The following is a 24,885-nucleotide window of genomic DNA, read 5'->3' as shown; positions in this document are numbered from 1 at the left end:
GAGGGGTGTAGTAGCTAGGTGATGTAGTGTGGTGCATTATCAGATGTAATACATGAATGAGGAAACAGGGGTCTCCAACAGGAGTTAGATATAGAGCTGGAAGCTGGGTTGGACTGGACTCCTCGTCCAGTTCTGTTGCAGCTATTTGAGTAAGAATGGCGGAGGCTGAAAAGTTGGAGGAGGCTGGAAATCTGCCACATTCTCAACGTGCCACAACAATGGATGGTGGAAAAAGAGCCGTTAATATTTAAGGGTAACAATTCACTTCAATTATCATAGGGAGGAGATGCTTATAGTTTAAGTTGCTTTGTAGTAATAAAGTCATAACATAACATTATTGAACATTTGCAACTTAGCTGTGAGTAGATTTTCTAATTGGTTATCACAGAGTAGGATTTCTAGTTTGTTTACAGGGAGTGATTTGGAAAGGAAGGTGAGAAATTTATGTAGCTCAGCTGAGAACAACCTGAATTAGTGCTCCAGAGGTTAAAAATAAACTGCTTTCTGCCCATTCCCATTGATTGTTCTTTATTGTTCAATTTTTTGTTATTAGTTCTCTGTACTTACCTGCTTTAATATTATTCTGGAGATTATTTACCATGGTTTGCAAAACATTCCATTGGTTCCTGGTTGCCTCTTCTGTTTCTCCCCCAAAAATGTGTTTGAAATATAAAAGAAAAAGCTGAATGTGATGAAGTATCTTGTTTCTCTTCTCATGTTATAGTCTCACTTTTGTAGAGATAAAAAGGAATTAACTTGATCAGTGTTTTGTTCACAGTAGAATTTTGCTGTCCAAGGTTTGTTTTAAGTGATCTGCCTTGGGCCACCTGTATAAAAATGCTAATTTTCAACAGGTAATTGTTATTGCAGGTATATAAGAAAATCTGCAATATTTGTACAGCCACTTAGAAATTCATAAACTTGAGAAGAGTTGAAACTTTTGCTGGTTTTGTAAGGGCTCATAGAAGGTTCTGTCCTTTGCAAGGCTGACAGGAGTATGTTAGTAAAAGTACATGCTTATTTCTACCAACAGGAGTGACCAGCACCATGTATTTGGAAGTGACTGTAGAGGAAAAATATCTTCAGAAAATTTTGAAATTTTGTGACACTATGATTTGCTGATAAACATAAGAGAGAATAATGAAGGAAAAGAACCATGTATTTGTTCAGAAGAACCTGAAGTGCATATGAAACATTTAGTGGGACAGTGAGGGTAAGGTGAAAGCAGTAGCTGGATACCAAAAATAATTAAACTCTTAGATTCAAGATTACCCTGCGTATTGAAAGTACTATTTTTTTTCCTTATCTTTTTGAAACAAAGCATTTTATGCTGAAAATGGAAGACATAGGATACTTCTAAAAGCCACTCACTCTAATTTGGGCAACTAGATCTTACTTTGTCATGATGCACTGAGTGATTGGAATTTATTACCACTGAAATGGTTCTATTACGTTGCATTCTTATGCCACTTCATGTAGTGGTGAAAGGGCAACATCTCACCAGAAATGCTTGCTGAGAGTGGGAGAATGCATTTTATCTGGAATGTATATATTTTATTTTTTTTTCCCTTCATATTAAGGCAAAGTAAGTTTTATATGTGTTCCCTTTTCTCTTGTGTTTTGTTTGTCATATTCGTTGCAACTTTGGAAGCCCGTCCAGGAGGGAATCCTTTCAGATGAATTTGGGTTGAGCAAGCATTTGTTTGGTTTTTGTTTTTACCATATTTCTAAGCAAAGATCAGAATATCTAAATGTTTACATGAAGGTTGCTAGAATGCTCGAATACACTTGATGTCTTAATTCTGCCTCCCCTGTGTCAGCAGAGAAACTCCTATTGGATTACAGTGGAAGCAGCTTGACCCTTTATAGTACAATCCTGTATGTTCCAGTTATGGTTTTTACCTACCTTTTCAGTGCAGTTGTTTTAGTTTATATTATAGCCTTTTACTACCATCATAGATGATGTTAGTGGTCACATGTACAGCTGTGTCCAGGACTGGTGTATTGATGCAAACTCTTACATGGAATACATCAATTACTGAATCACAGAATCACAGGATGTTAGTGGTTGGCAGGGGCCTCTGAAGATCATCAAGTCCAAACCCCTTGCCAGAGCAGGACCAAAAAAACTAGGACAGAGCACTCAGAAAGGCATCTGCACAGGTCTTGAAAGTCTACAGAGAAGGAGACTCCAGAACCTCTCTGGGCAGCCTGTTCCAGTGCTCTGTAACCCTCACAGTAAAGAAGTTCTTTCCCCTGTTGAGGTGGAACTTCCTGTGGTTGAGTTTGAATCCGTTGCTCCTCATCCTATTACAGGGCACAAGTGAAAAGAGGTTGGCCCTGCCTTCTTGATGCCCAGTCCTCATGTATTTATAGACATTAATTAGATCCCCTCTCAGTCTTCTCCTCTCTAGACTGAATAGCCCCAGGTCTCAGCCTTTCTTGTAAGGCGGGTGTTCCAGTCCTGTAGTCATCCTTGTAGCCCTCCACTGGACTCAAGTAAATCTCTCTCCCTCTTGAACTTTGGAGCCCAGTCAAGCAGTCTAAGCTGTTATAATCTGCACCGGCTGATTAAACTTCACATAGGTAGGGGTATGTAGGAGGCTGGGCAGGTTTGAGAACAAGGTGGTGCATACGTATACATAGTGTACTTGTCTTTTCACTAATTTCGGCCCAAAACACCCTTCCAATCCTTGCTATGGCTTGTGCCACAGCTGTAGGAACCATATAGGGTGAACTCATTTTCCACGGTCCTCTTTCAAAGCTGAAAATCTTATTTCTCTCTGTTGACTTTCAGTGGCAACTGTGATTTTCAGGAGAAGTGGTTGTTCTGGATGTTTTCCACTTTAAATTCTGTAGCGTGTTAAGACCAGCAATAACCCTAATAGAAGGGAGAAGAGACAACCCTTCTGGTATATTGAAGCAGAATCTGTTACAGAAATCTTCCTTCAAAAGTGTTTAGAGAGCCTTTTGCAAGATTATATTCAACTAAAAAAGTGATGTTCACTGAAAGGATATGAATTCTACATTGCAAAAGTGGAGCCCTCCTCTTGAGAGGTTCAGTAGGGTAGATAAAAAACTCTTCAGCTTAACTGGAACGATACCGTGTGTCTCAAGAATTGTGAGATGGGAAAAAGTTAAGTTTTAAACTAGCTGTGGCTGAGAGGCTGGGAAGCTGTGCCTTGCAGAAACTTTTTTATTGCAGACTTGGTAGGGAAGCCTCTCAGATGCAGCTTGACCCTTCCCTAAAGATCTTGCAAGTGCAGAGTGGAAGACCTGTGTCATTTGCAAACAAACACTTTTAGGGATTTTTATCAACTTCATAGTTCTGAAATTACTAATGCATCTGACCACAGGAAACAGCAGAAGCTGAAGTGGTAGTGATGAGATGCTTGTCAGCAAGCCTGTGCCTTCTGGCTCACTTGTGTTGTTGGGGATAGCATTCCCAGCACTGCTGTCTTGAGGTTATAACTTGAATATCTCCTTGTTCCTTGGCTGCCGCAGCCCATCTTCTCAGCTGTAACTGGACCCTGCTTGCAGCGTGGGTTAGCTCATCTGTCTGACAGGGTGGGGTTTGAAGAACAAGCGCTGCTAATAATGTAGCCAGCCTGCCAAAGCTCTGGTTGCAATGTTTCATCAGCTGCTAATCCGTTTACAGTATAGCTAATCAGATTGCTCTGCTCGGTGCTGCAGAGGCTTTGAGCTACACCGTTGTAATCGAGATGGCTGATGTGTATAAGCTAGCTTGTGTATGAAATTGAGCTGGCCATTACAGTGGAGACAGGGTCTTGTCTGCTGAGGTTTGTAACTGCTTTCTGTTTTGTAACTCTCAATTACTTGCATTAACCCAGGACATGTATCTCGAGACAAGTTTTGAAGCTCTGAGTTTAGTCTCTAATCATTATTTGTTGAGGGTGGAGAGATTAGTAGATTAGGTTTTTTATTTAAAAAATGTTGGGACAGTGCAGTTAATTTTCCTCCCTCAGCAGTAGTATGTATTTTGCACCCAAATTTGTTAGCTTAAGAGCAAATTTCTGTGTAGGTGTTTCTGTTCAGGTCAGTGTACTAAGAGCACTGTATATGAAAACTCAAAGTACCACTTTTGAATACTTTTTACCTTAATTTTCATACTGGCATGAATTGTTGGGTTGAAGTGGTCTCTTTACGATAGAAAACTAAGCAAAAGACTTGTATTTTTAAATACGGTTATGAGTAGTTGTGCTGAAATTCTTGCTCCTGTCTCTGTAGAGCTGTAAATGGGGGCTAATTTTTGCTTGGGGAGTTGTAACTGCATTTGCTTGGATTGTTATGGCAGTAGTGTCTCCAGATATTCTAGCAAGGCTGACTTCTATTGTTATTCATGAACAAATTAGCAAAAAACCAAACAAAATGCAGTCCCCCTTCTGAGCCCCAATAACAACAAAATTCCCATGCAAACCACATAGTTTTGGAACTTTAGATTTTGTGGCATTAGAAGTTAAACAAATTTATCTCTGTCTCTTTTTTGGTTAGTTGGGGTTTTTTTTGTGGGTTTTTTGTTGTTTTGGGGTTTTTTTGTTTCCCTCTCTGATAAAAGAGCCTCAAATAATACTTGAAATAAAGGAGATAGCTCAGTCTGTTTTGGCATCATGGTAGGAAGTTGTGGGAAACTGTTCTGTTCTTCCCCACATAAGTGACAGAAGTAATACCACAAAGATAGCTTGTTCATAAACATTAATCTGGAGCAATAGAATCTTCCTCTGTTGTAATGAGAGCAATGGAGAAGCACTAAATGTGTTCAGTACTTAATGTGATCTGAAAAATTAATGTCTGTAGAATCCAACATTGGATTTGCAAGGTTTTCCTTGAAATTGGAAAATACGAGAGATGCTTAAAGCATGAAGAGTGCAGTGTATGTTTTCAGGTACTACATTTCAAGAGTATTGATGTTTATGTTTATACTCAGTGTGATACTCTTGGATTTACTGAAACTGCTCTGTTTTCTTCCAGGTGAATCTGGACTGGGAAAATCAACATTAATCAACTCGTTATTCTTAACAGAATTGTATTCCCCTGAGTATCCAGGTCCTTCACACAGAATTAAGAAGACTGTACAGGTATGTCTGGGGGAAAAACCTGCAACTTGAATAGTGCAACTTGCATTTTAGTCATGTAGGGGGTACAGTTGTCACATTAAAAACCTATATTTCAGATAGATATAGTCATGTTGTGAACCACTGAGAAATAGTGTGTCTTTCAGAGTATCTTAGCTATACAAAACTTACAGGTTGTGAAACTTGTAGCCTGTGTGAGTGCAGGAGCCATGAAATGTTTTGTGTGCTGCCTGTACTTTAGAAACTCCATAGGGATGCAATCCTGTTTGGAAATTGAATGTTTTATTATAAATTAAAGTATTGAGTATATATCTAGAAATATGTAGATGTGTGTGCATAAACCTCTAGACTGTTTAAGATAGCCTTTCAGAAATAATTAGAGGGTTTTACGTAAGTGTAAGGACCTAGCAAGTAAAAACATCCAAAATTTTCTGCAGCCTGTATCCTTTGTGACACACTTTTTACTTATTTTAAGTTGTTACTCTGAAACATATCTGGGACTAGGGTGAACCTGTTTGACTTAAAGGACTAGACATACATAGGGAAAGATGATGTTTCTGCAAGTCCATGATACAGCTGGAATGTTTAGTCAAAGAGTGGAAAACTGAACTCAATCCATTTATTTTGAGTAATAATTTGCTAATGATTGTGTTTTCTCTTAAGAAAAGGAGCATGTTTTTTGTATTATAAAAAGGTTATTAAAAAACCACCTCCAATACTAATAAATAACATTATGGACAGCTCACAAAATCACTAGATTTCAGTGGGGTATTTTCTGTCTCCACAGTTGAGCAGCTGAATAAACATGCATGAGCTCTGTTCATCTCCCTTGATGCATGTCGGACACTTGTTTGAGATTTTTGGTGAAGACAGCTTGTGATACTCAGACTTCATACAGATGAAAGACCAGGGTGCTCACCATTGCTGCTGTTGTCCAGCAGTTCCTTCAGCTGCAAAATGACTGTCTTAGACCACCTGAACTGTGACTGAAGTGATTGTGCCATTACAGAGTTGTCATAAAGTGATTAAGCCTTGTCTTGAGTTAGGAGGGTGCACAGGGTGCTAAACAGGAGCTGTAAAATTGAATGTTGTGTTGTTTTGTTTTTTTTTTTATTCAGTGGAATCTAATAACTGTGCTCCAGTGCTGTGATCTACTGATTTTACTGTTTAGTGGGGGTTTTGGTTTGTTGTTGTTTGGGGGTTCAGGTAATGGTTTCTTTAATCCAATTTCAGAACAGTGAATAATTTCCATGGTGCCAGGAAAAAGTTAGTTACGCTCATACGTGCTTGTACTGACATTGCTTGTCAGTTAACTCAACATCAAAGTCTTTAATAGTAAAATGCATTCTTTGCAGAATGTAAATATTTTACTTTGGAAGAAAGCTTTTGAACATCCTGACTTAGATTATCAATATATTTATTTTTTCTAAGCTTTTGCCATGTCTGTTAAGCTATGTCAGTTTAATGTTAAACCATAGTGGCTCTGATGAAATGGACTTAAAAACTTGTTAGCAGGGTTTGAATTAGAAGGGTTGAATTTCTGTCTGATTCAAAAAGATGTTAACTGGGTTGGAAAAGGTATGTGAATAGTTAAGGTCTGATATAATGTACTTATTAATGAAATAATCAATGAATGTTGGAAAAGGAAAGTAGAAGACTTTTTTTTATTGGAAGAGAGTGTGATTTCATTACTGTTGATTACATATTTGTTTAGTTGAAGCTAAACTGATTTGGTTATGTTCATTGAATTATAGTTTAAATACCAATGGATGGTTAGACTACCTGTCATTGGAAGATTATTTTTTTTTTTTTTTTAATTGGGAAAAATCATAGGAAGAATTGACACCAAAACTTAATAACAAGACATTTTTCTGAGTTAACTCGGTTCCAACCTGGCTAAAAGTGGACCAGTGTAAGAAAAACTAAAACTGTGCGTGGAATCTGAGTATTTTCATCTATTAGGTGGCAAAGTTAGATGATCTGTTTATCCTGACGATTTGAGTTCTTCAGAAGTGATTTGATTTTTATTAGTTTACACACTGAAAAAAACTCTTTGTATGTTTCAGGAAGCTTTTTGTGTGTGTGTGTGTTTGCATGTAAAGCTGGGAGGGAAATGAAAAAAGCCCTGGCAGGAAAGCTGGTGCATTTTTTCCTACTTCCACTGTGTGGGCTAAAGCCTGAGGATGGCTGAGAGGTAGCCAAAACTATTTTCAGTGGTGAAATGGGGTATGTCATGACTTGGCAAATAATGTAATTGTAATAAAACCTATTGAAAGACCAGTGTCCCCTTTAGAAAGTACTGCTTACTTTGTCTAATAAGTATGTTTTGTTGTTGTTTCAGTATACTCATAGTGTAACATTCCTTAGCTTTCAATTACTTGTGCTGAATGAAAAATCAGTAAGCAAAGCATTTAAAAGAGGAAACCGAAACTGTCATATTTTGGTGTCATTATTTAAGTGAGGATAAAATTGTTTCCCTCTGCAATGTTGAAAATTCTGTGTGCACTCGTAGCTACGTGTATGTGGAGGCGATTCCAGTCAAGTATTAAATCAAAGAACTAAGAGTGGTACATTTGTACTCTTTGTCAGTGAGTTGAGGATGTTATAGAATCATAGAACTATTCAGGTTGGAAAAGACCCTAGGGATCACAGAGTCCAGCCATCATCCCTGCTCTACAAAGTTTTCCCCTGAACCACATCCACCAACACCATCTCCAAACGACCCTTAAAAACATCCAGGGATGGTGACTCAACCACCTCCCTGGGCAGCCTATTCCAGTGTCTCACCACTCTCTCTGTGAAATTTTTTTCCTACTGTCCAGTCTAAACCTCCCCTGTTGCAGCTTGAAGCCATTCCCTCTTGTTCTGTTGCTAATTACCTGTGAAGAGACCAGCACCAACCTCTCTACAATAACCTTTCAGGTAGTTGTAGAGACTGATGAGGTCTCCCCTCAGCCTCCTTTTTCTCAAACTAAACATTCCCAGCTCCTTCAAGCATTCTTTACAAGATTTATTCTTTAGGCCCTTCAACAGCTTCGTTGCCCTCCTCTGTACTCGCTCCAGCGCTTCAATATTACTCTTGAATTGAGGTGCCCAAAACTGGACGCAGTACTCCAGGTGTGGCCTTACCAGTGCTGAGTACAGGGGGAAAGAGTTTTGTGTGGTAGAGATGAGACAGAGCACCAGAGCATCCTAAAATATTGATGGTAATAATTGCAAGCTTTTAAATGATGGGGATACCTTGCTGATCAGGAGTTGTAAGAGAGTCTCGCATAGATAAATACCAACTGTGGTTTGGGCTCGAAGACAATTACAGTTTCAAGTTCTTGTGAGAGCCAGGTCCTTCATACTAATTTCATGGGAAACACGGATAATCACTTCATAGTAAGTGACTCAATGTCAGATGAATTTAAAAGAAGCTTATTCAGAAATTATGGAATTTGACTATTTTAAATGGAGTATGGTAAAGGCTTGAGTAATCCATTAGAAGTAGTCAAGTTTGTAGCATCAAGTCAGGAACGCTGTGTAGTAACTGCCAAGGAGGCCCGTGTGACCCAGCTGACTGGAGTGCATGGGAAAATGGCTGTTTGGTGGAGACTTTTTTATTAAAAGTTTTAAATTCCAGGACTTGAGCTAATGTTTTCTGTTAACCCCTTGGGAGTACTTGTAAATCAGATGATAGGATGCAGTTGGATGCCTAACTATGAATGACACTAGTTTACAGTGATTTTCTGGATCTCTTCCAGATGTTGCTGCTTTCTGTGTCTGTGACCATGTATGGAAACATCCATTTAGATTAGAAAAATGCAGCTTGACAGAGGTCTTATGGCAGGTTATTCACCCACTATCTCTTACCAGCAGTCTCTACCACTTACAGTATGTGGCGGCTGTGGTCTGATTGTTCATGACACAAGCACAGGGCATTTAATTTGATCACCTAATGTTTCTTGTTCTGTAGGTTTTTGAAAACCCTGCTCTGATAGCAAGATCTCTACATGAATTAATGAAAAGTAAGAATAAACTTAAACTCTCACCACCCAATAAGGTATTAGCACTGTCTGTAGATTCAATTAGTGCAGGCCATTTGTCTGAAGGTATCTGCACAAATTTAGCCACACTTAGGTTTTATGAGCATACAGAATCAGGAAAAATGTTTGGTGTGGCATTTCTGAGGGTCTCCTGACCTTCCTTTTCCTTTGTTATAAACACATTCAAGATAATGTTTTATTAATTGCTTCTTTTACAAAAACATTCCACTGTGAGTGTCTGATAGTTTAAGGGCTCTTGCTGGGAATTTTTGTCCTGGAGAATAAAGGTGATACTTTGTAGCACTTGGCAAGACTACAGCTCTCAACATTATCAACTCCAGTATTTTGAGAGTGTCATGGGTTTCTTATGCCTGCAGAGATACTGGTTATAGGAGGGCTCAGTGACTAAAATGTGCAAGATAGTAAAAAGAATGTGAGGAATCAGAAGTTAATCTTCTGTGTGCTAAAGCTTGTGAGTGGTAAACTCTTGGCTGGATTGGTTGCATGGCTGGGGATTATTGAGTTCTGGCATAGATTGTGTGCTATAAAATTTCTCCATAAAACTCTTGAGTTTTACAGTTAGTGAAAGGGTAATTTGTTTTTTTAATTATTATTTTTTAAATCTTGCTTATGTTGCAGTAAGTTTTGCTCAAGTAGGAGATTGAATTGGGTGGCTTTGAAGTCCATTCCAGCCTGGATTCTGTGACTAGCATCCAGGCAGACCAGTGTTGGGGACTTTTTGTTTTATGAAACTGTCTTACTGGGGATTTTATGTCTTTTTGTTGGATGAAGAACCAGCTCCTAATGATTGCATCCTGTAGACAGACTTAGCGTAGCAGAGATAATTTTTTGAGACCTAGCAGCGAAAGGGATTGATCTGTCTTAGATAGGATCCCTACTGATGAGTTGGTAAAAATAGCATCCTGCATACTTAGAAGTTGATTATGGAGCTTTTTTTTACAATTAGTTACTGTTTTCTGTTTCTGAATATTCTTTTAATAATTCAAATCAGTGTTTGGCTTGTGCAAGAGGTATTCAGTTTGAGTTTCTTCAGAGTGTTAATTTATCTTGTAGAGTTACATTGCATCACATGAGGGGCAATTGCAAAGTGTTTATACAATAATGTTCAGGTGTGGCTGTGAGAGAGTGTGTTTCACCTGTGGAACTAGGGCTGTGCAAGTGCTTAAGCAGCATTGATACAATCTCTCTCAAATCTTGAGCTGGTCCAGAGACCATGTAGAAAGGCTTTATTATCCAAGTTTATACTCTCTCTAAAAGTTCATTACTGAATGTTCTTGCAGGTGTTCAGCTAGTTAAATAGAACTTCCTTTTCTCTCCCCAGTTAGGGTTCAGATGGCTTAAAAAGTGTTAAGTGGTGAACAACAAGATGGCACCAGTGTCTTCCAGCTTGTGTGTGGATTTGATTAAATAGCTCACACAGCTGATTTCTTGAAACAGTATCTGGAAAACTGCATCACTAGTGATAAAAATTGTCTTAAAATCAGGGAAAAAACGATGATTAAACATGTAAGCAATTGGAAAGAGCTAACACATGAGTTTGTAATTTCTCAGCATTGTGGATCAGACTGACTGATACGACAGCAGTGTACAGCACTTTCTCAGGTGGATAGGCCTGACACTGGCGTTATCGATAATTACTGAGATATTAGTAGAAAGAAGGGTGGCAGCCCTTTTGCAGTTGAGCCTTAATTTTCTCTGTCATTACATGCTTAATCTGTTTTGACATGCTTACTGCGAGCTGACTGAGCAGTGCTGCAGATGGGTGGTCACAACAGGAGGCACATGTTCCCACACCCAGATCTTGCATCATGCCTTCTGTTGATGCAGTTGCCTTCAGAGCCAGGTTTCCATCAGGGACCTGAGCTAACAGGAACCAATCCATTATGGTCACATGGGGTCTAGTTTAGCAGATTGCAGCTAGATTGTGCTACCTGCCAGTATCAATCTGGTTGTAACAGGAAACCATCACTTTCTATGGTTCCTTTCCTAAGCATTGTACTAGTAGAAGAATAAATGCATTCTTAAAAATACATTAACAGGACTAGAAATGTAGAATCTAAGGTTTTTGGGGGGAGGATTAGTTTTGAAAAGTGTATTTTTTTAATTTTTTTTTTTTTTTTTTTTCCCAAAGTGACCAGAGTTGACAATTTCATCAAGTATAATGCTTGGTTTATCAGAATGTCTGGATATCTCTGAATTTTTATTTTAAAAACTGACATTATTATTTTTTGTTAGGGTTTTTCTGTGTTTCAACAGGAGTTAAAATATTGAGTTCTTTTGTCACTGACTTTTTCTTTTTAAAAATATTAATGATTATAACATTACTTGGATTTTATAAGCAAAACACAGACCCAGTATCCCTCTGAAGTATGAAATATAGCAAGTAGTTGTCAGACTTATTATTAATCAAATGCTTTTCCCAGTGTTTCAAGTGGATGACTAAATTGCTAAAAAATTAATCTTACCTAATTAATTTTACAGGTTGAACAGTCAAAAGTTTTAATCAAAGAGGGTGGTGTTCAGTTACTACTTACAATAGTTGACACACCAGGATTTGGAGATGCTGTGGATAATAGTAATTGGTAAGACATTCTTTGGATGTTCTCTCACAGTAATTCTGAATTGTATTTTGTGTGTATGATACAATATCTTGTGACCTTTTTTATTTTTATTGCACATTTAGATCTTCAGTTAATATTTTAACATTTTTTTTAACTTGTCAGCTAGCTGGAAACTTATAACTACTGTAGTTCCAAGTACCTTTATAACTTGATTGAAATGCTATCAGCTTTTCTCTTTAAAGTGAATGGAACATTTGGCTCTTTACACACACATGCAGTGTGCAGAATTGATTTCTGTGCTGTCACAAGATGTGACCAGGAAGGCATACTTTTTTCTTCTGGCTACTGTTTTTAAGTGTTCTCTTTAATGCTATTACAATGAAGGCAATTGTGTTTGAAAGGTTTTCTCAGTGAACTCACTGATTGTGTTTTTGGAGCTACATAACTCAGTCATTTGTTGAAGAGCTGGTTACTTAAAATGTGCTGTATTGAGGTTTCTTAACTAAAACAAATAATAAAAAGGCAAGCCATGGAGAAATAGTGTACATCTCTTAGCAAAGATAGGCTTTTTTTTATATACGTGATATAACTTACAGATTTTTATTCATGTAACCTCTGCAGTTGGCAGCCAGTTATCGACTACATTGACAGCAAATTTGAGGACTACCTGAATGCAGAATCTCGAGTGAACAGACGTCAGATGCCAGATAATAGAGTGCAGTGTTGTTTATACTTCATTGCTCCTTCAGGACATGGGTTTGTATTAGTGTATTTTGTTTCCTTTCCCTATCTTTTATCTCAGTGAAACATCCAAGTTTGGCACTCTTAGTTATGTACATATTTCCAAAAAGGATTTTCTTGATGGCTGACATACTATGCTTAATTTTGAAGATTACCTCGCTTTGGCTTATCAGTCATGAGCAAGCCAGAGAAGTAATAAGTTAGAACACCAGAAAACATGATTGCACGTGTAATTATATAACAAGAAGAACAGTATTAGAACAAGTACAAATGCACAGGGTTCACAAGTGCCAGGTCTATTTGTGATCTATGTCTTTTGTTTACAATAGAAGCAGAAACAGGTTCACGCTTCAAGCAACGGGATTTTTCCTTTCCACTCTTCCTCCCTTTGATTTTAATGATAAATCAAAGATGAGAAGTTTCATGAGTCCTTGGAAGCATGCTTTAATTCACCTCGGGTGCAATCTAATGTCTAGTTATAATTCCAGTATAGACATTTTGGATTTTTTACAATTATTATGCAACCTTCCACCCCATTTAGTTTTTAACTTGATCAGACTTCTATCTAGTGGTAGAGAGAGAGAACTGCATTTCCAGGGTGTATTAGATGCAGATTGACTATATCTGAAATTGGTTGCTTAGTGTTTTATTGTTGTATTATAACTGATTTGGCAGAGACTCTTAAATTACACTTTCAAAACCGGAAGGAAGAGAATATAAGTAGCCTATTTCTATTCAATGGTATGAGTCAAAAGTATTAATATGTGTTGAAGAGACTAACAAGAGGAATTCTGAGCAATATTCTTCAAGCAGTGAAAAACATCAGCTGTTAAACTCAGCTTCTCTAACTTGCATTGGAACTGTTCTAGTAAGTTTGGCAGAGACTTCTCAAAGTTAGAAAGAAATATTAGTGGATGGAGGAGAGTTTTTCTCATGCAGACATGCCTTAACTAAACATTTTTTGGGGTGATTGTTCAACATGCACATTTGTAAAGTCAGTTTTGCTCAATGTGCGTGTAAATTTTAAATTCAAACACTTGAATCCTTGGCATATACTGTTTTACTAGTGTGCAAAATCAAACTGGCATTTAAATAAATGGAAAATCCATTCCTTGTTAGTCAATCTTTTTCAAGCATAACTTTCAGATTCTTCGAAAAACATTCGTCTTCCCTCCACACCCCCACCTCACCTTTTAAAACTTTCTAAGCCAGTAGGAGGTACAGATTGTAAGGAAAAATGGAGGTAATGCTTCAGATAAATTAAGTTTTTTGGTCACTAAATTTGTGAGGCTAAAAGCTGGAGATGTATGTTCTTTGTACAGGTACTTTGTTATTCTTGGAGGTGACACATGAAGCTAGGTTTGCATGGTGTCTTTCAGTTACTGGAGTAAGTGCTTGGAATTGTCATCTAATTAAGGAAAAAATGGAGCACTGAGAGAACTGGTGCTGCTGTTAGCATTCATTTCCTCTTTTAAGATTCTGTCTTCTCTGAAAGGACATTGCTTACTTCCTACCTGGTTTTCCTGGTGGTGCAGTCTTCAGTCATGTTTCCTGTGCAGACAGCAGCAGCGGATGTAACCCATCAAGTAGTGTCTTCATAATGCATGATTGTATTTACATTGAATTAAAGCACTTGTAGGTGAACTTCTGTTTGTTCTTATGACTTAAAAAGCTGGCTTTTACAATTGTATTATGATTTATGCAGGAAAAAAATGCAGGTTTGGTCCTTCCGTTTAACACATCCCAGCACTTCTAGCTAGTATCCCCATGAGATCCAAACTAATGGGTTAGGTTTTGTGGGGATAGGGGGAAAGAGTGAAGGGGTAGGAGGAGCCTTCCAGGTAGGTCAATAGGCTGATAATAAATTGCAGCCTCTTTCTGCAGCTGTAGGATCTTTTATTTAAAGGCTTCCTGCCCCAGTCTCCACTTCAAAATGAAGACCTCGAGGAGAGCGCTGCTGTGTTTCTCAACTATTTTGCTTTGGCAACTGCCCTGCAACCTAGTGGTGCCTTAGGTAGCTTTTTGAATTGAAGAGAAAGGAAGCGTGTTAAGGTAAATGGGTAGCCAAACCAGTGCTCATTAATCTAGACATGGAGTAATGTTTGCATTTTAATAGAAGCACGTTGAGAAGCTTAGAATTTCGGTGACAAGTAAAAATGTTAAATTGAAGTTAACGTTCTTTAACATTTTCTTTATTCTTTTATGTGTGTGCATATGGCTTGGAGAAGAAGCTGAGTTTGAATACCAAACGAATCTGTTTTTTAGTGTTCCTAATCCTAATTTCTTTTATATGAGAAATAATCTTGTTAAATCCTGTAAGTGAATCCTTTAAGCCTGACTAAACTTGCTATAATTCTGAAGCATTAATGCATAGAAACCTCTGTAGCTTTACTTTAGCAAGCAGGAAATACTGACCCACTTCAGTGGTTTTTTTATGTACCCATATGGTGGATTTTTTTAGGTTTTGTGTCATTGTCATCCTCTTTCATAATGTGTTTTGTTTTTATATATACACAGCAATTTATAGATGAGATATTTTTACTTTTATACAGAGTTAAGGGTCTTCAGGAAACTAATAAATACAAAGTAGTAACCACCACAGCCCACTCTCAGGAGGAGGCATACAAATGAACGGAGCACGGTTCACAACAGTCTGGCTTGATATGGTGCTATCTTCCAGCTAATGACATGAGCTTTACTACCTTCATAGGAGAGTTCTTATCACATGCTTAAATGACAGTAATTTCAGCTAGCAGAAGTCTCATGGCTACTTGTAACATTAACTTAGGACTTACTCCTCTGGTGTTATACAAAGCTAAGGGATTTCCTGTAACAGTTGCAGGTAGCGTTTTGAATTTTATTCAAACATCTATCACTCATAAGTCGGTGTCTTCAGAATAGTTTTCAGGACAAATCTTGAATAGCATCTACATTCTTGTGTAAGTTGTACAATCTTGTTTAATTAATATAAATGGCAAAGCTCTAATGCTGTCTTTCAGGCTTAAGCCTTTGGATATAGAGTTTATGAAGCGCCTGCATGAAAAAGTGAATATCATTCCACTTATTGCCAAAGCAGACACACTTACACCCGAGGAATGCCAACAATTTAAAAAACAGGTGAGTCGAAATATAAATATTTACAACATGGGATAATTTAGTAAGTTGGTCCCTGTGGAAATGGTGAGATTTAACTTCTTATATGCAAAGTTTGAACCCTGAAGCAATGACTCGAGACAGCAAAGCTGAGTAATTTATATCTCTAGATTTAATTATGTTTCTTGGTGAAATAACCTTTTATCTGTCCTCAGGGGAGGAGGTTTCAAGTGTAGTATGTTTTTTGGCAAGGGAAATAATTCACTGCTGAGATAAAAATCACTAAGGGAGGAAGGGAGCTTTCAAGATTTAGGTGCCTAACAGACGTGGTTTTGGTTTTCTTATTTTTTTTAAAGAAAGATATGTAACACTGTTACACTGTTACTGATTGTATTGTGGTATTCACTGTCATATTGATTAACTATATTAAAGATGCCTCAGGTATTAGATGAGAATCAGTATGCCTGTAACTCAGCCATGGGCTGGGGTAATGCATTTTAAAGATCATGAGATAATTTTAACATTGATATAACTGATACAATTTATTTGTGCTTGTTGAATAAATTTGATATTTATGTCTCCAAGTGGTTTATGTTTTATTTCAACTAAATGATCAGAGTAGAACATGGATTGTATTAGGAGGAGAAGGAGGACCCAGACCAGGAAAAGACAAAGCATGAAGTTTGTTTTATTGAACTATGTTCAGTGGTAGTTACGAATAACACATGTTCTGAAAATGAGCTAGCGTGAAGAGATGCTGTGTGCAAAGCTCTTGATTTAGGACTAAAAATTAAAGGATGCTTTGTACTTCTGCACAAATGAAGCAAGGTGCTGTAGACCTGAAGTCTGTTTTGGTTGCATTTCATGGGAGTTTTTTGGTAAAGAGGTTAAAATTGTAGAATGCAGAATACTTCACATCTAAGCAGCTTTATCAATGAGTTGATGTTAAATAGCAGAGACTTTCACAAATCAAACTTTGAAAATAAATCCTTTCATGAAGTGGAAACTAGGTTCTTACAAGACTGCAAACCTATGAACCAGAAGTATTGCCCAGGGCTCTGCAGTGTAGCTGTCAGTTGAATGGTCCAGTATTTTTCTGTTGTAAAATTCTGGAAAATTAATCAGTTTCTTTTTGTAACTACTCTTCAGACAAATCAGGCAGCAAGACTACAGTCTTGCATTTTCATTAGTGCTTGCAAATACTTTTTAGTGCAACTAACTGGTACAGTCAGTCCATCAGTCACGAGCTCTATTAAATCAGGCAGGTGCTCCTGCTTCAAGCAACTGATTCTCAGGTGCGCTAGAAACAGAAAAGGAGTGACAGCAGTAGCTACTGTAGGAATTCAGAGGGCTGAAGTATGCCTGCAGTTATCTCTTCCAGTTTTTTTTAAAGTACTTAATTGCTAGACTAGTCTGAGAATTTAATCTGTATTGTATTAGTTTTTGCACGTGCACGTAAGTAGAATTGGATTGGTGTAAATCTCTGTTTGCCTAGTTTAGAAAACAGCCATTTACTTTTGTTATCTTGCATTGATAGAATAGTATTCTGTTAACTGTGTGGCTCTGGAGTTGATCCTGTCTTCTGACTAAGCAGAGCTGATCCCAATACCACTGGGATCACCTGATGGTGTTAAGTAAATGCAAGGTTTATGCTGTAACTTAGCCACCTTAATATGCAAAGAACTTAGAAATGAACAGAAGGAGGAAAAATTGGATTGCAGCAGGAAGTAAATTGAGTTATTACCAAGTCTGAATTCCTAAAACAACTAACATACTTTTTGTTGTAGATAATGAAAGAAATCCAAGAACACAAAATTAAAATATATGAATTTCCAGAAACAGATGATGAAGAAGAAAATAAGATTGTTAAAAAGATAAAGGTAAAGAATTTTCTTTCATAAACTGCTTAGGGGGGGGGGGGAGGGTAGAGAGCGAAAAATGGCTAAAATTCAGAATGAGAGCACTAGATTACATGCTCATTAATAAACTCCTAAAGATCACTTTTTAAAATTTCATTCCTATATGACTTTTATCCACCGACCACCTTCTGTTTGTGAGCTTTGAAGGAGGCAAGGGTTGTCTTTCAGACAGAGCTGTGCAGTGGCACAAAGTGTGGCATTACAATTAATAGCTGCCAGAGTAATTGATACACTGAAACCTTAATGGAGATGAATGACTGAAGAAAATCATAAGGGCTGCCAGACTGTTGGAAGGCTTTTTTTTTAAATTTTCTTTGTTTTCTTGGTTTTTTGGGTTTGTTCTTTTATGCTGAAGTTGATCTTGTAAATGTTTCTGGAGCCTTGCTTCTGTTTGTTCAGTAGCTTTAACAGCTTGAAATAGCTTTTACTTTTTTTTTGTTAATGTGGGAGTCACCTATGATAGAACAGAAATAGCAGAAATGGAAGATATTCAGGGACCATGTAGGGGGGTTACAACTATATTATCTTTAAGGTCCCTTCCAACTCGAACCACTCTGATAGGATATAAGTAAGCCTGAAAGAAGAGCAGAATAAAAGCAAGGACAACAGTCCAAAATACTTAGCTGTGTACACTGTTCCTTTCAGCTACTTGAGGCTGCTCTTGGCTCCTTTGTTTCTTGTTACACTGGAAAGATCTTAGGTTCAGCTGAAAAAATGGAACATAAAGTAGTTCTTTGACAAACCCTTTGAAAACTGGATACAAGATCCAGTCAAAGTAACAGTCCTTGTAGCCAGTGGGAATATGAATTGATAAATAATTACTGTGAAGTTGATAAATAGGAAATTATTTGCCTGTTGCTTAGCCTACTTAGTAACAGTAATGTCTGTTTCTTAACTAAATTTACAGAAAACAGCAGTGTAAGGAATTTCAAAAGGGGGGGGGGGTGTATGTATGTCATTAAACTAGACAGAAGTCAATAAACATAACTATTCTTACACTTTGGTGCGATAACACTGCAATGCAGCTTACTCAAACTAGCTTACATCAAGTGTAAACTTGGGCATGCTTTCAGTATCTTTTGCAGTAGAAAGTTTAGTTTTTAAAGCAAATGCTTTATCTTGTAGGACCGTTTACCTCTTGCTGTGGTAGGTAGTAATACGATCATTGAAGTCAATGGCAAGAGAGTTAGAGGAAGGCAGTACCCATGGGGTGTTGCAGAAGGTAAGGCTTTCTCATTTTTTTTTTTAATCCATTTAAAAATTATTAGTCTGTATTTGAAACGTTTGAAATGCTTAACTTGAATGTACTTTGGTCTGGAAATATATCAAATACCATTTTATCATTCTGACAGTCTTGGAACAAGGTAAAGGTTCAGCAACACAACTTTGCAAGCAGTTTCCTTTTAAAGCCTCACTGAGGCTTTAAAAAAAAACCTGAAGTAACTGCAGTTGATGATTAGGCTTAAATTACAACTGTTTGCTAGCATTCTTATTTTTTCATATAAGAACTATTTTATTTTTTTTTCCTTTCTAGAGTGTTTACATTATAAATCTTAACTTAATCAGTTTGACTAGCATAAATTAGATTTTAAGTTTCTGGAAAGCTTGGGTTTTGGGTTTTTTCCCCAAAACATCTGAGTCTTTATTGCTGGAGTGTAGCAACAGAAACATACCTCAAAATTAATTTAATACTAGTACTAGTTCTTTGTGTTGTTTTGTTTTAAATTTATTAAAAACTTACTTCCTACTGTTATAGAGGCCTGAAGACAACTGTATGTTCTTCTGGCATGTGCTTTAAAGCTGTTCACTTACTTCAAGTGGCACAAGAAAAATAAAATTTGCACCATGCTGTATTAGTCAAAAAAATCAATATTAAATTGTTTTTTCATGATAGTTGAAGACTTGTCTTTGTAGTGTGCATGTATTGAAAAAAGAGAAGATATTTTTTCCCCTCACTATTTCTGCCTTCTGAGGGCAATGGACCATACATTTGATGCAGTGTAAAATAGACCAAAAAAAACCCAACTATAAATCAGTGTGGACCAAAATACTTTAAAGAGAAATACTATAGCACTTTGAAGTGCTTGTCTGGCAGGAAATGAGTTTTGGCAGAAAGAAAAAACCAGCTGCACCAGAGAGGATCAAGCTTTATTTGAAGGCTCTTCTGTTAGCATTTAGAGATGTACAAAATGGTGCTGCTTTTCTCAATTTTAAAATAAACTTGATAAATGTTTCACATTCACATGATTGTATAACTTTGGGAAGAACTACAGCCACTCTTTAAGTGGCCTTTATCCTGTCAGCGGCAGACAGAATACCTAGAGATGATGTTTCCTGGGGAGTTTGACTTCAGGTATTACCTGAGCAGAACTTAGTAGTTTGTGGAAAAACAACGGAATAAATTAATGTAGGAGTGCAAATATAAGATGAACACATGAAGAGGCTTTGTGCCTCATTCTTCTGTAGGATTCACTGAACTTACCTGAGTTATTTTAATTCCTTCTTCCTATTTTTCTTCCTATGAAAATGTTCATCATTGCTTCAGGGGCACACTGAAACCTGCCTCCTTGCATTTCTTTTGTATGCACCAAGAGCTTTGTTTGTTGCCTTCTCTCTCTGCACACCAGAGCATTCTGGTGTGTGCGTTTTTCTCTAGTATAATTTCAACATGTATCAGGGAAATGCCAGTCACAGCATCAGCCTCTTGTACAATAACAGGATTGTAGGCACAGCTGCAATGGATGGCATCTAATGCCAGCTGCCAACCCTCTCTTTTGAACTGTAGGTATTTGCATCCAGTGAAATATATGACCTTCCTTTGCTTAGTTAATAACTAAAACCACATTAAAATTAAGACTTTTGCAATTCATTTTGTGAGGCAGAGAGAAATAGATTGCATTGTTTGTCTTTTGAAGTTTTTGGATATAGCCGGATCTAGGCTCAGGTCTTTGATTAGTGTCTTGAGGTCTTTGCTTAGTGTCTGATTCTTAGTTACACAACTGTGCTGGCAGGGTCTCCAAAGGATCAGAAAGTTAGTTAAATGGGAAAAACTGTGTTTCTGTTGGAATAGCTTATTCTTCTGTACTGACTCAGAGTATAGTTTGGCAGTATTGCTTGGGCAAGCATAGGAACTTTGCTGGTAAAATAGATTGATACAGTTATATCATTAATGCTCTCCTGCTATTAACACACATACTGTTGAGGAAGGAAGGGCTGGAAGTGATCTGTTGTTCAAATGAACATAGGAAATGGGGTGACATCTAAAAGCTAGACCTCTGTGTAAGGCACATATTTTGGTTGGTGTCTCAACAAAAATGTTCTTCTTTCTACAGTTGAAAACGGTGAACACTGTGACTTCACAATTCTGAGGAACATGTTGATAAGGTAAGTCTCTTACAGGTAGTATTAAGTTCTCCTAATATATCTGAAAGATTGGAAAGTAATATATTGGAGAAAAGAGGATTTAATCTACGGAGTACATAGTAATGACTATTAGATTTAATTGTAAGCAGTATTTTACACTTTATGAAATCTTGTTTAACCACATATTTAGCACATGGTGGTTGTAATGATTTTTTCAATAGTTGCCATTACTTTCTGATTATTTGTTCTTAAAACCATAGGGACCTATAGGCAATTTTTTAAATTTTCAGTGCTGCAGTTACCTAAAGCAAGACTGACTGTGTTCTGTTGTGTTAGGAACAGAGTCTTCATAGCACTTCAGTGACCTCTGCTGTAACAACTGTTAGTTGGATTTTTAAGCTTTGCTTTTTTTCTGCAAGCTGATAATGGAAAATTAGTAAAGGAAGCTAATGGTTTAATCTTGAACTTTACATTTAGCTTTTAGCAGACTTAAAAGACAAAAGCTAGGAAGTTTGGCTTGCTTATTGTTTCTTGCCTGACACCCTTTGGTACATCTACTACAGTAGTAATACACAAGTTTTGTGTATGTTCTCCAAATGCTTGCAGGTTTATCCAGAGATTGCTCCTGTACGTTAATGTTTGGGATACTGCAAGCTTGAGATAGTTCAGTGCAAAATAATCTGGTATTTTTGTGACTTGGCTGTCTTGACAGCTCTAATTTAAATGGAAGAATGACAACATTGTGGGGAATGGGACATTAATGGAGGGATATAATATAAACCAATCTGCAAAATGAACATGGATTTTTCAGGTAGTAGTTTGTATTTGTGTGCTAAGCTGATAAATTACACTTGTTGACAGAACTCATATGCAGGACCTGAAGGATGTCACTAACAATGTACATTATGAGAACTACAGAAGCAGAAAACTGGCAGCTGTTACATACAATGGTGTTGACAACAACAAAAATAAAGGGCAGCTAACAAAGTAAGTTCTTCTTCAGGTGGTATTGCACTTTTTTCTCCTTTTGTTTGCTTGTTTTACTTGTTTGGTGGTATGTGTGGTGAGATTTTTGGTTTGGGGTGTTTTGGCATGCTGGTTTTGTATTTGTTCCCCAGTCAGTTGCCTCTTCACCCTGTTCTGGTCTGAACACTGTGTACTTCTCATCTACTCGAGAATTTGTTTTTCTGTTTCACTAATGTTTACAGTAGTTTAACTGAACATGTTCAATAACTGGGTTTTGGTTAGATTGAGTTCTGAAGGGAAATCCTTACATTTACTATTTCTGTCTCGAAGTTTTACTTCACTGGTACTTATTGCAAAGTTTTGTGCATTAGTATTTGTTTTGGTTTATGTGCTGCTTTTGGAATTATTGTTTCTTTTGGCATGAATGCTCAATACTCCAGTGCCAGGGATGTTTTTGAGAAGACTGGGTTAATATTTGTTTAGAAACTTTGAAAATCCACGCCCACAACTGTCAGCTTTGAAATGCAGCCCTGGCTACTTCCATTGTTGTTTAGCATGGCAGGGAAATTATTCGGAGAGGAGAGCTGCAATGCAGGTTTTTTGTTTGTTTTGTTTTTTTCTGCTGTTTTTCTTACCCCTAGTATGTAATTTTAATTGCCTCTGACAGCAAGTTGTTTGCCAACCTGAGGAAGTTACTGGCAGATTTAAAAGTAGGCTCTACTGTATTATGCATTGTGAAATGCTGTTTGAGAACAGCTACAGTCTTAAATTTAAGTATTTTCTGGCTCTGCATTTATCAACTGTATCAACAATATTTAGTGATTAAATTATTACTAATTAGTGATACTCTTATTTGTAAATTTTATTTTATTTGAATACAAATTTCTCAAGCAAAATATAGGGTAATGTTCTGTTCAGCTATATCAAATTACAGCTGTTCTTCCTGAAAAAGGTCCCTGAAATTAGTTGGAATTATCTACTATTCCCATCCTCACTAGAGGAGCATCTATTCTACACTATCTTAATGCTTCAAAGGTGGCTCTGAGGGAAGGATTTAAGTGAACATGATTTATTGCATCTAGTGTGAGCCTACATGAATAGAATAGTATGTCAGTTGTATCAGCTCTTCTAAAGTGTACTTGAATTTAGATAAAGTTTGCAGTGATGTCAAGTCTTAAGTCAAATGTGTATCCATAAGACAGTGATTACTTGTTCTCACTGTCATGTTTCTTGCCATGATATTCTCTTTGGTTCTTATCTCAGGGCTTCTGAGTGCATATGGCAAGTATGTTAGAAGTATTTCTCAAGCTTACTCTTGTCCTTTGTCAGTACAATGGTAAGGAGAGGAGGAATTTTAAGAATCAAAATTACTAAATGAGTTAGTGTGGAAAAGTTGGGTTGGAGGGCATGTAAGGTAGTTTGCACGTTTGAGAAGAAAATGCAGGTTGGCACATCAGAGAAGAAAATGTGCTTGAATGCAGGAACTTGAGCCAGCTTTCTCTTTGCTAAGGTGTTAAGAGTATTAATAGTAGCATAGAATAGAAGATGCTGGGTTTCCTCCAGGACTTAACTTGCTATTACTATACTTTTTACTGTACTATAATTTGCTTTTACTGTACTGAAAAGTGAAACTTTTCCATTGCTATTTTGGATATCAGAGGAAGATGTTTTGATTTTGGTTTTTTTGGTTATTTAATACTATTTTTTTATCCTTTTCAAAAATCTTACTATGTTTTCCTTGGATTTAGAAGGATCTTAATTTTTGGTTATAAGTTTCACCACTTCTTGTTTTGTGCCTGCTTAATCAGCTTTTAGTCTGCACCTCCTTACTTCAAGTAAGGATTGGTTATTCTGCATTTTTTTAAAAAGAATAACAGTGATTTTTAAAGTTTACTTTTTATTCCCTTGTTTCAACCATAACAAGATGCGTTTTTGCATAAATGCATATACCAGAAGATTTCAAAACTGTTTTCATGCTGTCCATTACCCCCGGTCAGTTGTTGATAGCATTGTCAAGGTTTCCTTTTTAGCTAGAATTTATGCTAGGAGGGTCTGGAAGTACTTATGCATCTCTGGCCATTTCAGGTCACTGCTGCCCCACCTAAATATTTCTAGGTAAAAATGCCTTCTGGAACAATTTTCTCCATAAGTAATCTGTTGCTCAGAACACTGCAGTACTGCAGCTTGGAGGTGAATATATACAGCTGGTGTTTTTAGCTGTCAGGTTTTTGTTGGTTTTTTTTTTTTTCAAGAGAAGAAATAGGTTATTGCAGTTTGTTTGATTCAGCTATCTGAAAGATGGCAAAATCTATCACAAACTTGTAAGAAATAATTTGAACCTTTCCTTAGTTTGTTCCTCCAAACAAAGGGTAACTAAGCAAGTAAATAAATAAAATTCTTTAATGCATATTCTGTTTATAAAGCGCTGATGCTGTCCTTGTCTTTATCCATATGTTGAGTTGCAGCTTTTTTTTTTAAGCTTTTTTGGCTTCAGTGTGTTTTCATAGTTTTGAATCTTGAATAGTTGAAACAGCATAGAAAGAATTTTCCTGATAACCACATGTCCTCCTGGAAATTAATTGAAAGAGGAAAGAACAGGTATTAGCAGTTTATCTCTGCATCCCCTTAGGAATTTTATGGTTCCCTGCTTGCCTTTTGAAAGAAGTGTGTGTCTCAAAATGAAGCAATATTTGACTTGTCCTCTGGAAATCTGTTTCTTTCATGGGAGACAGATCCCGTATCTCTATATGAGAATAGAGACGTGCTCTGATGCTATCTGGTGGTATTATAGATACAACCTCTGGCTCTGGAAACTCCTAAACTGCTGTTTTGTAATCTGGGAGCATACGTGTAAGAGGAGATTCACACGCAGTGGTTCTTGTATTTTTCCAAATGTATCTCCTACTGGCAGCTGTTGGAGACTGATTGACCTTTGTATTTTTGAAGCAGCTGTACTTTTATGATCTTAGCAGATTTTGTTTTTCATGCAACTGTTGAGATATTTCTTTGAAAAAAACAAATGCAAATGTGAAAACAAACATAATTATGTGCTACAAGTTTTAATAATGCTGTGCAGATGAACTGAAGCAGTTTCTTCTTT

General features: G+C 37.0%; 1 protein-coding gene across 2 annotated transcripts in view; it reads left to right on the top strand.

Annotated features, from left to right (window-relative positions):
* The window catches only part of SEPTIN7 (septin 7), a 58,756-nt gene that overhangs the window by 26,926 nt on the left and 6,945 nt on the right, over positions 1–24,885 (top strand). For both annotated transcript variants that reach the window (XM_051612708.1, XM_051612707.1), the window contains exons 2-9: positions 4,990–5,096; positions 11,624–11,724; positions 12,325–12,459; positions 15,444–15,561; positions 17,325–17,417; positions 18,582–18,678; positions 20,789–20,840; positions 21,681–21,806. In XM_051612708.1, the coding sequence (XP_051468668.1) occupies positions 4,990–5,096; positions 11,624–11,724; positions 12,325–12,459; positions 15,444–15,561; positions 17,325–17,417; positions 18,582–18,678; positions 20,789–20,840; positions 21,681–21,806 (829 nt within the window). The remainder of the gene's footprint in view (positions 1–4,989; positions 5,097–11,623; positions 11,725–12,324; positions 12,460–15,443; positions 15,562–17,324; positions 17,418–18,581; positions 18,679–20,788; positions 20,841–21,680; positions 21,807–24,885) is intronic.

The sequence above is a fragment of the Apus apus genome, chromosome 2 (assembly GCF_020740795.1).
Source record: "Apus apus isolate bApuApu2 chromosome 2, bApuApu2.pri.cur, whole genome shotgun sequence".
Classification (NCBI taxonomy): Eukaryota; Metazoa; Chordata; class Aves; order Apodiformes; family Apodidae; genus Apus; species Apus apus.
Note: the sequence above shows the minus strand (reverse complement) of the source record. Positions and strands in the feature narration are given on the sequence as shown.